This window comes from Solenopsis invicta, chromosome 16 (assembly GCF_016802725.1).
Source record: "Solenopsis invicta isolate M01_SB chromosome 16, UNIL_Sinv_3.0, whole genome shotgun sequence".
Lineage (NCBI taxonomy): Eukaryota > Metazoa > Arthropoda > Insecta > Hymenoptera > Formicidae > Solenopsis > Solenopsis invicta.
Window position 1 is genome coordinate 13767135 of NC_052679.1, and position 16911 is coordinate 13784045.

A 16911-nucleotide genomic window follows, 5' to 3' on the forward strand; every position below is an offset into this window, starting at 1 on the left:
GTGTGTGTGTGTGTGTGTATCACAGCAGAGATAAGGACCCCACACTTCTGCGGTATTTAATGACTCCAAACCCTCTCTGCTGTGTGTGTGTGTGTACGCGCGCGCGCACGAGTGTTCAATAGTGTGTATTTTCTCCTCTCTGATCAATTACTGCTTGCAAGCGTTCTCGCATATTTATACATCTTGCAATACGATCTTGCGGAATGTTGTGCAAAATTTTCATTAAAATTTCTCCCAATTCTTCTAAATTTTGAGGCTGTTCTTCGCGACGCCTTAATTGTCCATTTTATCCCAAATATGCTTGATTGGATTTAAGTCCGGGCTATTGGCGAGATGATTTAACAGTCTAGTTGCGTGCCGTTCAAAAAAACGTCGCGTTATATTCGCCGTATGAGGTCGAGCCTAGTCCTGCATGAAAATAAAATTTCGACAGGTTCGATTTAATTGCAAAACGTGTAGTCGTAGAATATCGTTGATATAACAAACACCTGTCGTTGCCGGAGGTGGCAGGATCACTAGATCACTTTGTCTTGTGTGTGATATACACCCCCACACCATCACGGAACCGCCGTAAGATCGTATTGGCATTACGCAATGTTAATCATAGCGTTTATTTCGTCGACGCCAAAAACGACGATTAAGGCGTCGCAAAGAACAGCCGCAGAATTTAGAAGAATTGGACGAAATTTTAACAAAAATTTGGCACAACTTTCCGCAAGATCGTATTGCAAGATGTATAAATATGTGAGAACGCTTGCAAGCAGTAATTGATCAGAGAGGAGAAAATACACACTATTGAACACTCATGCGCGCGCGCGTACACACACACACACAGAAGAGAGGGTTTGGCGTCATTAAATACCGCAGAAGTAACGAACTGTGGGGTCTTTATCTCTGCTGTGATACACACACACAGAGAGAGAGAGAGAGAGAGAGAGAGAGAGAGAGAGAGAGAGAGAAACACACACACACACACACACACACACACGATGTGCAAATATCCGACCGGTAACGTGGTGCATATTGGGTAATGCTAATGTCGGCGATAGACGTCATTTTTCAGAAAAATGTACTGTAAAAAATGTGTTTCTTCGAAGTTTTGTAACTCGATCAAAAAAAAATCGTAGAAAAAATTTTAAAAAAAGCATTTTGTAGAAAAAATGTCATACTTTATGGCACTTGCATTAGATTTGTCGAGAAAAAATTTTTTATTGAGCTACAGGCTGTTAAAAATACGTAATTTCAAGGAAAAAACAGTGTATCTTTTTTGGGGCATAGTACTAAGAAATAGAAAAAATTGTTGAAAACCATTAATAACATGTTAAAGCTGAAACTTCGAGCTTTAAAATGGTTTTTTGATTTTTTGTCTACGACGATTTTTCACAGAGTACGAATATCATTTGTAAAAAATGCAGGTTTAGCTTCAAAGTTGCGTAAATTGGTCAAACAAAATCGTAGAGAAATTAAAAAAAAAGCATTTTGTAGGCAAAATGTTGTAGTTTATGAAGCTTTACTTGAATTATTCGAAAAAAAGTTGTTGGTCGAGCTGCAAAGTGTCAAACATACGAAATTTTAAGGAACAAAACAGGGTGTGCTTTTTTACTGCATAAGACAAGGAAGTTAAAAGAATTTTGAAAATCTGTTGATAGAGCGTTAAGGTTAAATCTTCAAGCTTCAAAATGCTTTTTTTATTTTTTATTTTTTATCTACGATGATTTTTCACCGAGTTACAGTCATTTGAAAATAGCCTAATTTTTGGTGTCTGGAAAGTGTTCCCTATTTTTTTTTTAGTAGTGTGTGTGTATATATATATATATATATATATATATATATATACATATATATATGTATATATGAATAATTATACATATATTGAAAATGCTTACAATTATTTATACATATAAGTTAGTAGGAAAATCTCAATTTTCCCACAACATTTATTAAATTATATGACGATAAAATCTTGCATAAAAATTTTAATCGGCAATTATGTAGGTGTATATAAAAAAATAGATGTGGAATTGACCTGTTGTAAGACATTGATTGCCAATGTAATTCCAAAATATTTCAAAGTATTCGACAAAACTATGACGACATGTATCGATATTTTTATCTTAATGGTATATTTACAAAATTAGAAAAAAATTGAAAAAAAATATACCTGTACTATGCATGGAACATTTATAAATATAAATAATTCATATACATGTTTACGAAAATCTTAATTATTTCTAAATTACAATGTAGAACTATTGCAATATGAAATATATTACACATATTCAGCATGGTGACATGTTAAATAAAGATTGGTACCAAATGGTATCAAAATCATTATAAAATTATGAATAGTTGCACTAAAATGATAATAAATTATTACAATTAGAAGCAGTTTTGTCAAAATAACATATGAAGAATATTTGTCACAAATGAAATAAGTCTGAAATCGTAATATGAATGTTTCACGATTATTTGAAAAATCGTTTGATTCTTTAATTAAAATATTACCATGCTGAATGTGTAATATTTCATACAGCAATATTTCTACATCATAATTTAGAAAGAATTGTGCATTTTGATAAATATTTATTTGAATTAATTCTTTTACAAATGTTTCACGTTTAGCACAGCTATAAGTATCTTTCCTAATTATTTCTTTCCAAATTTAATTTTGCAAATATATCACTAAAATCATTTGCATATTGTTATAGTTATACCGAAATACTACTTCAAAATCACTCGAACAATTATCAATATTTCATAAAAGGTCAATACTTCTACATCTATTTTTCTAAATGTACCTACATAATTGCTGAATTTTTATGCAAGATTTCGTCATATAATTTCATAAAAGTTGTCCTATCGAGGAATATCGGGTCTCATCGCCAATTCGACAACTCCACTGAAATCACATATAGTTACTATTGTTACTATTGCTGTAACATGATTTTCAATCTCGAGATTCTGCAGTCGAATTCTGGCGATCACAGTATTCAGTAACTTAATACGGCAATTAAAATATGTTTAAAAGATTTAAGTCCACTCTTGGCCGTTTTAACATGCGCGTTTTTATTTAACAAATATGTATATATATGAAATCAATATAACTATTACTTAAATTATTTTTTTCCTATAACCTGTTTTCTCACATTTACTTTATTTTATATAAATATTTATTTACTCAAACGTACATAGTGTTGCTCAACGGAAACCGCGAGAAGGTGGTGGTCTTTTCCGTCAGGAGGAAAATGTAAAAAATTCTTATCTATACTTGAAAGTAATATATTGCTTATAAAGAATTATAAGCAATATTTAATCAGCTACATTGTTTTACAATATTAACTAGTCGCATAAAAAATGAAATCAGTTAACATTGCAAAATAATGCTACTGATTAAATATCACTTTTAAAATAAATTTTTTACTTTGTGTGTGTGTGTTTGTGTATTTGTGTTTTTGCATATATACATTTAAATATAAATATTATATTACTATTATTCTGCTGCCGCTCCTGAGCTTGACTTGGTTGCTTTTCCTGCTGATGCTGCAATTGCTGCTGCTGCTGCTGCTCGGATTGCTCCTGCTGCATTTGCTTTTGCTGCGGTTGCTCCCGCTGCCGTTCTTTGCAGCAGCAGATTAATCGCTTGTTGAAGGCGGTCAATCTGCTGCTGCGGTTGTTGCCTGTGTTGCTGCCATTCCTGCAGCATCAGCTGTACTGCCTGCAATGTACCTTCTATGTGCTAAAATATATTAAAAATTTAGGAAACTATTTGGAAAAATAATTCATGTTTACAAATAAAATTTCAAACATTTTATATTGTGACCTCGGTTATAATATTGTAAAATCATATATTATGTTTCCTAAATTTTTAATACATTTTTAAACAAATTTAATTATTTCTTTTATTTTAGGTAATAAACAATGTTAATAATTAATTATTAATAAGTAAAATAATTGACGTTTAGAATAAAAAGTAATTTAAATAATAAAAAAAAGGATAGTGCCGAAGCTCGAACGCATGATCTTTGGACTGTGAGTCCAGAGCTTTCGTTGCGCGGCTAACGAAATGCTACAATTGAACCTTTAAATTTAAGGTAGATAATGTGCTTGCCTAATTTCAACCCTCACATTCTCGAAAACGGCTGCGTATCTACGGCTAATATTGGAGGCGTAATCTTATATTTTCCTAATCTACCACCACACCAAAGCTCAATGAAAAACTCAGTTGGCAGTTGGGGTATTCTCCTTGTAAGTATTAATAAAATATTTATAACTAACCTGCCATATTATTGTCCGTCGCTGTCGGCTGTCGCAGGAACGTAAACAATGACAGTAAAGACACGGATCATCGATAAACGCGCGTCCACGTGCATTTTTACCAACAATAGTAAGGCGGGTTGAATGTGGTATTACTGTTCTGAAATATGCTTTAATTGTTTTTCTATGCGCTATGTTCATTGTTATCTGTTTGGTCGCAACGTTTTGCTGCTGATCAGAGCTCTGTCTTCAGTTGGCAAATATTTACGACCAAAAAGGTAAAACGAATTTTAACATAACACACACACACACACGCGCGCACGCACGCACGCACACACACAAAGAAAAATGTAAAAAATTTATTTTGAAAGTGATATTTAATCAGTAGCATTATTTTGCAATGTTAACTAATTTCATTTTTTATGCGACTAATTAATATTGTAAAACAATGTAGCTGATTAAATATTGCTTATAATCCTTATTACTTTCAAGTATAGATAAGAATTTTTTACATCTTCCTCCTGACGGAAAAGACCACCACCTTCTCGCGGTTTCCGTTGAGCAACACTATGTACGTTTGAGTAATAAATAAATATTTATATAAAATAAAGTAAATGTGAGAAAACAGGTTATAGTAAAAAAATAATTTAAGTAATAGTTATATTGATTTCATATATATACATATTTGTTAAATAAAAACGCGCATGGTGGCCAAGAGTGGACTTAAATCTTTTAAACATATTTTAATTGCCGTATTAAGTTACTGAATACTGTGATCGCCAGAATTCGACTGAAGAATCTCGAGATTGAAAATCATGTTACAGCAATAGTAACAGCTATATGTGATTTCAGTGAAGTTGTCGAATTGGCGATGAGATCCGATATTCCCTGATAGGACAACTTTTATGAAATTATATGACGAAATCTTGCATAAAAATTGTAATCAGCAATTATGTAGGTACATTTAGAAAAATAGATGTAGAAATATTGACCTTTTATAAAATATTGATAATTGTTCAATTAATTTCGAAGTAGTATTTCGGTAAAACTATAACGATATGCGAATCATTTTAGTGATATATTTGCAAAATTAAATTTGGAAAGAAATAATTACGAAAGATACTTATAGCTGTGCTAAACGTAAAACATTTGTAAAAAAATTAATCCAAATAAATGTTTATCAAAATACACAATTCTTTCTAAATTATGATGTAGAAATATTGCTGTATGAAATATTACACATTCAGCATGGTAATATTTTAATTAAAGAATCAAACGATTTTTCAAATAATTGTGAAACATTCATATCACGATTTCAGACTTATTTCATTTGTGACAAATATTCCTGATATGTTATTTTGACATAACTGCTTCTAATTGTAATAATTTATTATCATTTTAGTGCAATTATTCATAATTTTATAATGATTTTGATACCATTTGGTTCTTTATTTAACATGTCACATGCTGAATATGTGTAATATATTTCATATTGCAATAGTTCTACATTGTAATTTAGAAATAATTAAGATTTTCGTAAACATGTATATGGATTAATTATATTTATAAATGTTCCATGCATAGTACAGCTATATTTTTTTTCAATTTCTTTCTAATTTTGTAAATATACCATTAAGATAAAAATATCGATATATATCGTCATAGTTTTGTCGAATACTTTGAAATATTTTGAAATTACATCGGCAATCAATGTCTTACAACAGGTCAATTCCACATCTATTTTTTTATATACACCTACATAATTGGCGATTAAAATTTTTATGCAAGATTTTATCGTCATATAATTTAATAAATGTTGTAGGAAAATTGAGATTTTCCTACTAACTTATATGTATAAATAATTGTATGTATATTCAATATACGTATAATTATTCATATTTAAATATATATATATATATATATATATATATATATATATATATATATATATATACAGGGTGTCAGAAAAAAAGGGTCACATATTTTGATAGCAAGTAGTATTGATCAAAACAAAAAGAAAAGTCTAATTAACATGGGTCCTGAAACTAATATCTTCAAAGATACAAGCTATTTTATTATTTGAGCTCTTTGTCATTTTCTTATTAATCAGGTCATCTTTAGAATGTAATGAACAAAAGAGTAGGGAAGAGTGGAGTACAATGGGGATATCTTTTTTCTAGGTGCCTTAAAAAATAAAAAATAAACAAAAAGAGATAAAAAAATAATTTTTATTTTAATATAAAATGTAATCTTTAATCTTCTATAAAAAAAACTGAAATAAAGAAATTAAATGTATGTATATATGATAACAAAATAAAAACTCCTTTTTTTACAAAAAACAAAAAATTTTAATGCTGACTGAGACGATTAATCTCGCTGAACTCTCGTATAGCAACAGTAGTAAACACTCTTTTGTTTACTAAGGCTGCTCACATTCGGCAAGGCCTACGCAATATCGTTTGACTTGTAGTATCTATTGCATAGAATTCCGTAGCGACGTAAAACGTAACCATGAGGGAATCGACCAATCACAATTAAGTATACATTTAGTCCGTAGTCCGTACCCGCAGTATCGAGAATTCCGTATAGTTGAAATTTTTACGGTTACGTTTTACGTCGCTACGGAATGCTAAGTGTGAAGGGCTTAAAGGCTATAACACACACCTTCCATAACCGTAACCATAAGACGTACCGTAAGAATTAGCTAATCACAGTCAAGAATTCAGATTCTTATTTCTTAATTCTCGACTGTGATTGGCTAATTCTTACGGTACGTCTTATAGTTACGGTTATGGAAGATGTTATAGCCTTAAGCACGGGATGTCAGGAATGTCGTTAACGCGGGAGCGTGCCCGGCTGGTATTCAGGACCATACGCTTTCTCTTCGGTGCCTAAATAGAAGAATAAAATTATATAGTTATTTCTTATATTCTATCAAGAGGCGCGGTCGCATATCGGTTCCAAATCCAAGTGCAGCTGCGCGAACCGCCTCTATTTACGCGAATCAACAATTTTCATGTATGTACACGAGATCTGATGGCCTCAGTAAATCAAAAGATGCAATTGCACCGCGTGCCGAAGTGCGAGCGAAGAAAACCGACCCTCTTTTACGCGAGTCAGTAAGTTCCAAGCATGCAAGATTATCAGATCTCAGTAACCGAAGTGACCGGCTGAACCGATCAAGTTTTGAGTAGTCTCCATCAATAGCTTGGGGAAAATTGCGTATATAAAAGTGTTCTTATTATTTTTCTCCTTGCCCTATAAGCGAAGAACCTAACTTTATAGCTGTCACATTAACACAGTGCAAACGGGATGTTACTAACATATATCTGTATAAACTTTTTGAAACCAATACGGCGGAAAACGGTTCCTCCTGCATGCCTGAGAGAATACCCCTTCTTGCCTAAAGTAGGACTTTATGCTCCGTCCCTCTATTCCTAAATTCGTGGTATCTACACTATCTGCCGCATGTGACCATGTGATGCATTACGTGACCGATAATCATTGACGCGATATGACAAGTTTCCTAATCTGTATAACCTCAATCGTCAACAATATCTCCAGTGCCGTCTTTAGGCATGAGCCCAATGGGTCCGGGCCTAGGGTTCCGTGTTAAATAGGGCCCCACTGTTAAGCCAAAAGTAAAAGCAAAACAAAAAAATTTCCCAATATAATGAAGTAAAAGATAATTGCTAATATAAATTTTAAGTTTTCGCGCGGCGCGCCGTGCTGCGCTGCATGTCTCCGCTTAAAAATCACACAGAGTTTTTATGCTTTGTTTATTTCAGCCAATAAGATTGTCTTAGCCGAAATCTATTTCTCCGAAATCGAATTTTCATTGGTTGAAATCTAGGATTTTAGAATTAAAGCGCCATTCACAATGTGACGTTTATTTGCATGGATCGCCAAAATCTAGTAATTTCCTATATCGCATTTACGCACTCATGTAAATGCAGCCTAATCGCTATGGACTTCGGAGTTTTTCCTCCTGACTTCGTTCTACTTAGTCATAACAATTAACAATTCCGAAGTTGGTGGAAAGATATGGTGTAAGATGCAAATGTGCAAATGTACTGAATAGCTGAATAATTACAAAATATAGTATATGCGTAATAACATAGCTTTTTCCAAACTAAGCCAAATAAAAAATGAGATTAGGAGTTCTATGACTCACGAAAGGTTAAACTATTTATCGTTGATGAGTATCGAAAGTGATATATTAATGGAGTTGGACTTTAAGGAAGTAATTGAAGATTTTGCTTGTTAAAAATCAAGAAAGAAGCCTCTAATAAATGTTTGATGCAAAAGGCTGCCAAATATATGTGTACATTCTCTTTCAGTTTTAATGCAATGTTTATATTAGAAATAACAAAAATTAATAATTAATATACTTATTTTATTAAAATGTTAATTTTTGTTTTAAAAAATGTTTTAAAAAAAGGGCCTCTTAATTAGTGTAGGCCCTAGGACCCCTATTATATGAAAGATGGCCCTGAATATCTCGGTTCGCGGGGCAGACGACACTTTTTTCTGCCGAATTCGTTCGTGTAGTGCAAAAACGCGTTGATTAAATAAATCTATAATAAATACATGCAGTTAAAAATATACACTTTGCATTAACTATAGAGTCAATATTATAAGTGACTTTTACGAGTACTATGCATTATATTTTCCAAGTGTTATAACACATGATTAACAAAGTGCACATGAATATAATAACAAAATTAGACCGAACGCTCATTATTAAATCTGGTTTTATCTTCCTACCTTCCCCCAATGTAATTTTTTAACCCTAGCGTTAATGTAAATGTATATTTTGAATGAAATGACGTTTGAAACATGACGCTGAAGGTAGCAGATGGACCTAGCAGACGGCCGCCGATACGTTTGACGCAGCGGTTCTCAACTAAGTTCACAGACTCTGCTGCGTTCAAAAATTGTTCTAAGCATATAAGTTCATAGCATAAATCATATACCACTAGAGAACATATAAAGTGATATTTTAGGTTTAACAAAGAATAACATGCTAAAAACGATATATATGATGTTCTGAGATCTACAGGCTGCATTCGGAAATAAATTCCCGGAAATATGTTTATATCTCAACTTTTAAGAAAAACCTTTTTTTTTTAACTTTGCACACACCTTCGGGATGACATTAGAGAGTTAGCAGTAAGATTTTAAGAAAAAGGCCCTCTCAGAAGCCGAGTTATATACAAATTTACGGAGGGCGGTCCGATAAGTACTTAGCCTTACCGCCCGATGGTGCCAGTGTCGCAAGAGAGATTTATTATCGTGTAGTACATTCTCGTAGACGGCTACTGTCAAAATTTCAGCCGAATCGGACTTGTAGTTTTGTTTTGACCGCGTGTGGAAGCGGGCGTGTCCGCGGATTTTAGAAAAATGGAAAAAAAGCAATATCGGTCGGTGATTCGATTCTTGTTTTTGGAAGGAAAATTGCGCAGCGAAATCAAAGAGCGCTTGGATGCTGTGTACGGTGATTCTTCTCCTTCGATGGCGACCGTCAAAAATTGGTTTAACGAGTTTCAACGTGGTCGCACGTCGGTTTTTGATGAGCCACGCCCAAGTGCCCCGAAAATGACTACCACGGAGAATAACGTGACAAAAATCCACGATCTCGTATTGGCAGACCGCCAATTGAAGGTGTGCGAGATAGCTGAAACAGTAGGCATCTCAAAAGATCGCGTGGGTCATATCCTGCATGAAATTTTGAGAAAGCTGTCGGCGCGATGGGTGCCGCGTTTGTTCACTCCGGACAACAAGCGCAACCGTGAGACCACTTCAGAGCAGTGTTTGACGCTGTTTAAGCGCAATCCGAAGGAGTTTCTGCGTCGTTTTGTGACCGTCAACGAAACATGGATCCACTGGTACACACCAGAGACCAAGGAACAGTCGAAACAGTGGACTTCAACCAACGAACGTGCTCCGAAGACGGCGAAGACTGTCCTATCGGCCAGAAAGGTGATGGCCACCGTTTTCTGGAATTCACAAGGTGTGATCTACATTGACTACCTGGAGAAGGGCAAAACGGTCACAGGGCTCTACTATGCCGAATTATTGGGCCGATTCGACGCCGAATTGCAGAAAAAACGGCCTCATTTAGCGAAGAAAATGTGCTCTTCCATCATGACAACGCATCGGCTCACACCTCCGCCGTCGCCACGGCCAAATTGGTCGAATTGCACTACGAACTGCTGCCCCATCCACCGTATTCTCCAGATTTGGCCTCGTGCAACTTTTTTTTGTTTCCAAACTTGAAAAATTCATTCGCCGGGCAGAAATTTGAGTCGAATGAGGAGTCGAAGGAGGAGGAAAAATTAATAATTGTAGTTTGTTTTGCATTAATAATATTTATGACCCAAAAATAACTTTTGCAAACAGATAAATGTAAATATTCTTCCATTTTTTGCAGACAAATATTAGTGAAAAATATCTCATTCAATATTATAACTATAATTATTTTTCCAAATTAATTTAATGTTTCACTGATCTGGGATCAAGACTTAAGATTAAAAACATAAGTTGTAAAGGATATAAGTAACAAACAAGGGTTTGATTAAAATTTTCGTTTTCTGTGCTTGAAGTAAAATGTGTTGTCATTCAAAAAAATAAATTGAGTAAGCTTAAAATACGTTACAAATGAATTATAATTAATTACAATAATACAAATAAATTACAATTAATTTTACATATTATCTTTTATTAATTTTTTATACATTATAGCAAAAATTAGGATAATGTAAAGTAACTAATGTGTTACGTCCGGAATTCTCGAATAAATTTCTTGAGTCAATTTGCAGGTAGAAACTTATAGAAATGACTTTAGTGAGATAGGAAAATCGCAACAAGCCTAATCTCGCGCACATATGTTTCCGGGCAAGTGCGACGAATGCATCAAGTGAGCTAAAAATTTTAATAGAGAATTATAAAACTTAAATTCTAATCGGTTACATATAAGAAATAAGATTTATATAAATGTGCGCGCGCGCGTGTATGTGTGTGTGTGTGTGTGTGTGTGTGTGTGTGTGTGTGTGTGTGTGTGTGTGTGTGTGTGTGTGTGTGTGTGTGTGTGTGTGTGTGTGTGTGTGTGTGTGTGCGTGTGTGTGAGTGTGGTTAGGCAATCTTTATGGTTATTGAGGTAGAAGTGAGGTTTATTAGTTTAGTCCTTGTAATAAGTCGGAGATTTCTTCTAATTCATCGGCTAATTCTTCGATGCGTTCTATTGGGATTTTATTTACGATTTTTTCTATTTCGTGGGGGGTAAATGGCGAGAAGGAGTGTTAGTTTTTCTGAGAAAACTCTAATGCCGGGGAATATGGATCTTCCGGGGGGGGGAGGGGGGGTGTCTTCGGACAGGCAAATCGGGGTTACGATAGAAAAAGGTGGGAAGGTGGGAGGAAAATCTGTTGGAGGAGGGGTTGGTCCCGAGAAAACGCGGAGCGTTCTTCTCAGAAGTCAAAAATAGAGTAAGAATATGAAGAAAAAAGTTGATCCTGGGGATGGCCCAAGAGTAGTTTCTATGTGAAATACAGGGGAGTAAGAGGGGAAGGAATAGCGACAGAGGGAAAGAGAGGATGATTCGGGGGACGGATTAGGATCTGGTGGGCATGAATCGGTTAATTCGTCACTGGTTCCTATGTTAATTAAAGCACCCGGAGAAACAGTGTATTTTCTTCGTGGTTTGGTTAATTTCGCGGAGAGAGATAGCGATGCGCCGAGCTTCCAGGCATTCTTATTTTGATGACTTTGACAGTTCCTAATGGCTCTTCGAGACTTACGTTCAGAGACTTAATAACGCACTAAAATAAATTAAAAATTTAAGGCTACGTTGCTCTCTGTTTCTAATAAAGAAAAATAAAATCTAGATTGTAACTACTCAAAAAGAAGAAAAGGAAGGGGTTTTAGATTATAAGGAAGGAATTCTTTAAGTTTGATCAAAGTAAAGAATAGTTCAAATTCAATCGAAAAAGAGCTCGATCGAATCCAGCAGAAATTAAAAAATAGTTGCGAATTCAATCGAAAGAGAGCTTGATCGAATACAGCAGGAATTAAAGAATAATAATAAAGGAAGAAAGAAAAGGGTAGTGAACTAATAATCCGTATAGAAATATATTTATAATGAAAATTCTTGCGAGAGAGAGAAGTTAGTTTTATAGAATGCGAAGAAAATAACGGATGGCTAAGACTTACTATTTGTTGAGAATTTTATGGAGGTAAGAATGAACAGGCGTTCGGCGGAGCAGATTCGGCTTAGAACAATGAACGGCTGGCCAGCGGTTGGCACTCAGGGTCTTCAGAACTTGCAAAGAAACTCGCTGACTGAATTTTCACAACGCCGCGTCAAGTTTAAGTGTCACAGATGAATACAAATACGAACGTCACAAACTCGGACATATAATGTCACGGAATGTGCGACGGATCAAATTGGAGTATGAAAAAATGAACAGTGAATAATGAATCACGAGTGACAACAGCAAATAGCAAAATGGCTAATCTGCTCCGAAGCTCCTTCTTTTTATACCCAATTCTGCCTATGATTCTTGTGGGGTACCTTTAATCCCCAGATATACTATCTCTTATCATTGCCTACGTGTTTTCAGAATTTCGGCTTCTAATTTGTTTTTTATCTGGCTAATCCATCCTATCAGTTAGGCTCCTTAGGAGATCGTTACCTATTAATTCTTGGGCGACAGGCGTTTAGTATCGAGGGGGTCAATTGTCCGCTTGCTTCCAGCGAAATCGGTACGTGTCGAACGTAGAGCAACCGTATTGACTCGACCGAACAATTCTAGCTTATTTGCGCGGCTAAGGTGGACCACCTGTTCGCGATCTCCGGTCGCTTAGCCGCATTCGATTTCGAAAGAATTGATACTCCGCAGGACATAAAAAATGTAAATTAAATAATTTGTTCCGTTTTTCTTCATAATACATGGTATCGCGTATCACGAAAAGAGACAGAACACGTGCATCAAGTGTGTATTAGTATGGATACAACTTCGTGTGGGAAGAGATTTCTGTTCCCATGTGTACTTCTTAAATTAATGCAGAAGTTTCAGAAAAAGGAGATAAATCTATTACATATATTATCTTTTTATATAAACAAAATTTAAGTTATAGAATATACAATTAATTATTAGGCACGTAAAATAGAATATTACAAGGCACATACGTCAAATATTATTATAGATTAATCTTCTGCGTAAAAACTTGAAAAAATTATATTTTTAATATTTTATCATTGACGTTTATTTTTAAAAAATCTAAAAGAATTTAAGGTAAATAATGTTAGAAAGATGTCGTAACAAAGAATTATAAAGTTAGTTATTTAACAATTTTATTTAAAAAGTTACAATTTCAAACTTCTTGAACTTTTAAAATTTGAATTTGTATCTTAAAAATATCATAAAATTTCCAGATATGTATCTTAATAACTGGAACACCACTGATCTTTTTCTTAACTTTTTGTGAATTAAAAGAATAGAATAATTATGTATTTATTTGCCATTATCGCAATAGTAAGGGTTAAAACTTGGTAGAAAATGTTTTTTTATAGAGAACTAAAGATTGATGTATGATAAGTCTATTTTGGCGAGAAGACAAATGTCATGTACAAATTCAGCTACCTATATCCTTTAAAATACTTTAAAAATATTTAAATATATTATATTTGTTATATTCACACAGGATTATAAGATTAAAGAACTACATAAAGTTATGTATAAATTACAATTTGTATGTATATTTAATCTACGTTTTTATTTATTACTTGCAATCTGATTAATATCCAGACAGCATAAAGTGTTTATATAAAGTTTATATAACATTTCTAATAACAATTTGAATATTTTACAAATATTTATTGTAAATATTATTATAAATATTTTAGAAGTAATTATTAAATCATGATAACAATTTTTTTTTAATATTCTTACTTTAAAAATAATTAGCAATTTAAGTTCGTGATATTGCATTTAAAATTCTTAAAAGCTGTGTTTTGAATCCAATTATGCGCAATTATGCGCTCAGCATTGTTTGGAGTATCTTGTGATTTTTTTATAAATTTACCGAGAAAATTATTGCACTAAGTACTGCTTTCGACCAATATTGCCATTTTCGTTAGTTAAATGTTGATACATTTCCTGGTCTTATTAGAATTTGTTTGTATTATTTTTACTTTATTTAAAGGAGAGTGTATGAAAATGGCCAAAATTAGCTTCGAGTAGGGACCTAAAGAACTTATAATAGTTCAACAGTGTTTCTTGATATATATATATGAAAGAGACAAATAATGTTTATGTCAGGAAATATGTGTGGGGAAAATTGCTATCAATAAAATAGTATACAAAATACGTAAGCATACGTGACATTATGTTTCAATATATTCTTTATTTCTATATGATCTGACTTATAGAAGAAGGACGGCGATCGTGAAATATATTAGGGGTGATGCACCTTCGCGCGGCTTGGTTTAAGAACCCTTGGTGATAAAAAATTGTTTTTCGAGTTTTCAAGAATTCTGGACAGGCCTCCCTTTGCACTCCTATCATCAAATTGTGCCTATATAAGGAACCGAAGTCGATCGGAGCATTTCGAACAGATTACTGCAATCACTCGAACGTGCTAAGCCTTCCATAGAAATGTCAAAACCCTTATGCGAGCAAGTTCATGAGATCATGGCTTCTTTTGAACATTTGTAAGTGTAAGTAGCAAATAAAGTGTGTCTTGAGCGTGTTGTTTAATTAATTAAAGCATTATCAAATATTGGAACCAAATAAAATAATTACCTGTGCTTCTTATTTATCCAAATCTCCTTTTTTCCTTTATCCTTTAGAGCTGCGCGCTTAAAGGCGACTTCTCCACTATCCTTTCATGGAGTTGCGCGCTTAGAGACGATTTCTCCTCTTCCTCTCTATGGAACTGCGCGCTTAGAGGCGACTTTTCCGTTTCCTTTCCACGGAGCTGCGCGCTTAGAGGCGACTTTTCTGTTATCACAAGATCCCCTCTCATATCTAACTCTCTTGCTGAGATTCTATTCCAACCGATTCCCCCGAGAAGCAGCCCACAGAAGAAAAGGGCTTAGCTGCACTCATTTTCTCTTCTTCCTACCCCGAAACATTGTTCCGGGCATTGCCTCGTGGCAGTCTATTCCCAGGTGCGAGAGATTTCATAGAATTAAATATCATTGCGTACAAATTAATATAAAATTCTGCATTAATTAAAAAAGTTAATTAAAATTTTATAGTTAATATGTCACTGATAAGCAACCGAATTTGAACCATTGCTTGATGTAATTAATGTCTTTTCAGATACTTAGCACATATACGCTTAACATGACTACGATTTTTACTTTTAAAAGTAACAAAATCTTAACAAATCAGTTTTAACATTTTTAATCTGTACACTTGAAAAATCTACTGTCATAATGAAAAAAGCCAGCATATATTTTATATTGAATTTCGAACTTCTTTAATTATTTAATTAAAAATTTTGTAACAGTCTCTACCCAATATGCGCATTGCATACTTAAGGGTGTATTCTCGTGTGGCGGCCTGTTTTCAAGACAATTTTTAAGAATTAATTTTAAGTAATTGGTTAGACTTACAGATTTAATGTTTTATACTTATATTTATTTATCTTTAAAGAAGCATCTTATTTTTTTTCAAAATTCACTTTTTATTAAGAATTATGGCAAATACAAATGATTGAAGAAAGTACAATTTTACAGTTCTCCTCCATCAGGCGCCACGATTGCTACTATCCTAGTCATCTGAAATACATAATTGTGTTCAAATTTTATTTGTAATGAATGTGGCCCCAACTAAAAGAAATTAATTTTAAAAAAAATTGAGAAAATGGCGGCACTTAAAAGAGTAATAAGTCTAATTTTTACTATAAAATTCTAACATTTTGCAGTCCGAAAAAACAGTAATTTTTAAGATATCAAAAAGATCCCAGTTTGGGCCATACGCATTACATTTGTGTAAAATTTCAAATTGATCAACCCAGTAGCTTTTGAGAAACCATAGCGTCTGGTTTAAAAAATATTGTTTTGAGAAAAACGCGTTTTCAGACACTTTTGAGGTGGATAATGAATAATTTCAGTAACTTATCTTTAATCAGCTATGTTAAGGCCATACAAGAGTCCTCCCCCAACTTTTAAAAATTCATATTGATTGGTTTTCTCTTGTCTTTTGGCAGTTCGTCTCCTTTGATTTATGTGACGCTTGCTGCTCTGAACGTTTGATGCGCTCCTTGTCTCTGGTATCGACGAGCATTTTGTCATTTTGACCGATTTTTAATCCCTCATTATACTCATTATTTACAAAATTGAATAGAAACCTTCATTAAAAATTCAAACAACTAAAAAGTTGCAATTTGCACTGTTTTCTTCCGGTAGTGTAAATGTTTCGGTGCAAATGTCAGAACTAATGAATTTAAACATTCATTGTTGTTTTGCGCTAAAAAACACATAAACACTAATAACACTAATAACATTACTTGATACGCAACGATGCGTCCGCATGGGAAACTCGATCGGCGCGCTACATGGAGGCTGCGTCCTTTAAATCTGTAACTTCGTCAATTTAATGAATTTCATCTTAATATTAAAAGGTATTCATATACATAAGTTTTAAT

General features: G+C 33.6%; 1 protein-coding gene across 2 annotated transcripts; it reads right to left on the reverse strand.

Annotated features, from left to right (window-relative positions):
• Positions 1-3416: 3416 nt before the first annotated feature.
• On the reverse strand, positions 3417-4613 carry LOC120359795. 2 transcript variants are annotated; one of them, XM_039458892.1, is made up of 2 exons: positions 4276-4613; positions 3417-3715 (listed from the first exon to the last, which is right to left on the reverse strand). In XM_039458892.1, the coding sequence occupies exons 1-2, from the start codon at positions 4453-4455 to the stop codon at positions 3491-3493; spliced, it is 405 nt and encodes a 134-aa protein (XP_039314826.1). In that variant the 5' UTR covers positions 4456-4613; the 3' UTR covers positions 3417-3490. The 2 variants fall into 2 exon arrangements, with proteins under 2 accessions (XP_039314826.1, XP_039314825.1); XM_039458891.1 differs by having other exon boundaries at positions 3428-3736; positions 4276-4601.
• Positions 4614-16911: the final 12298 nt, after the last annotated feature.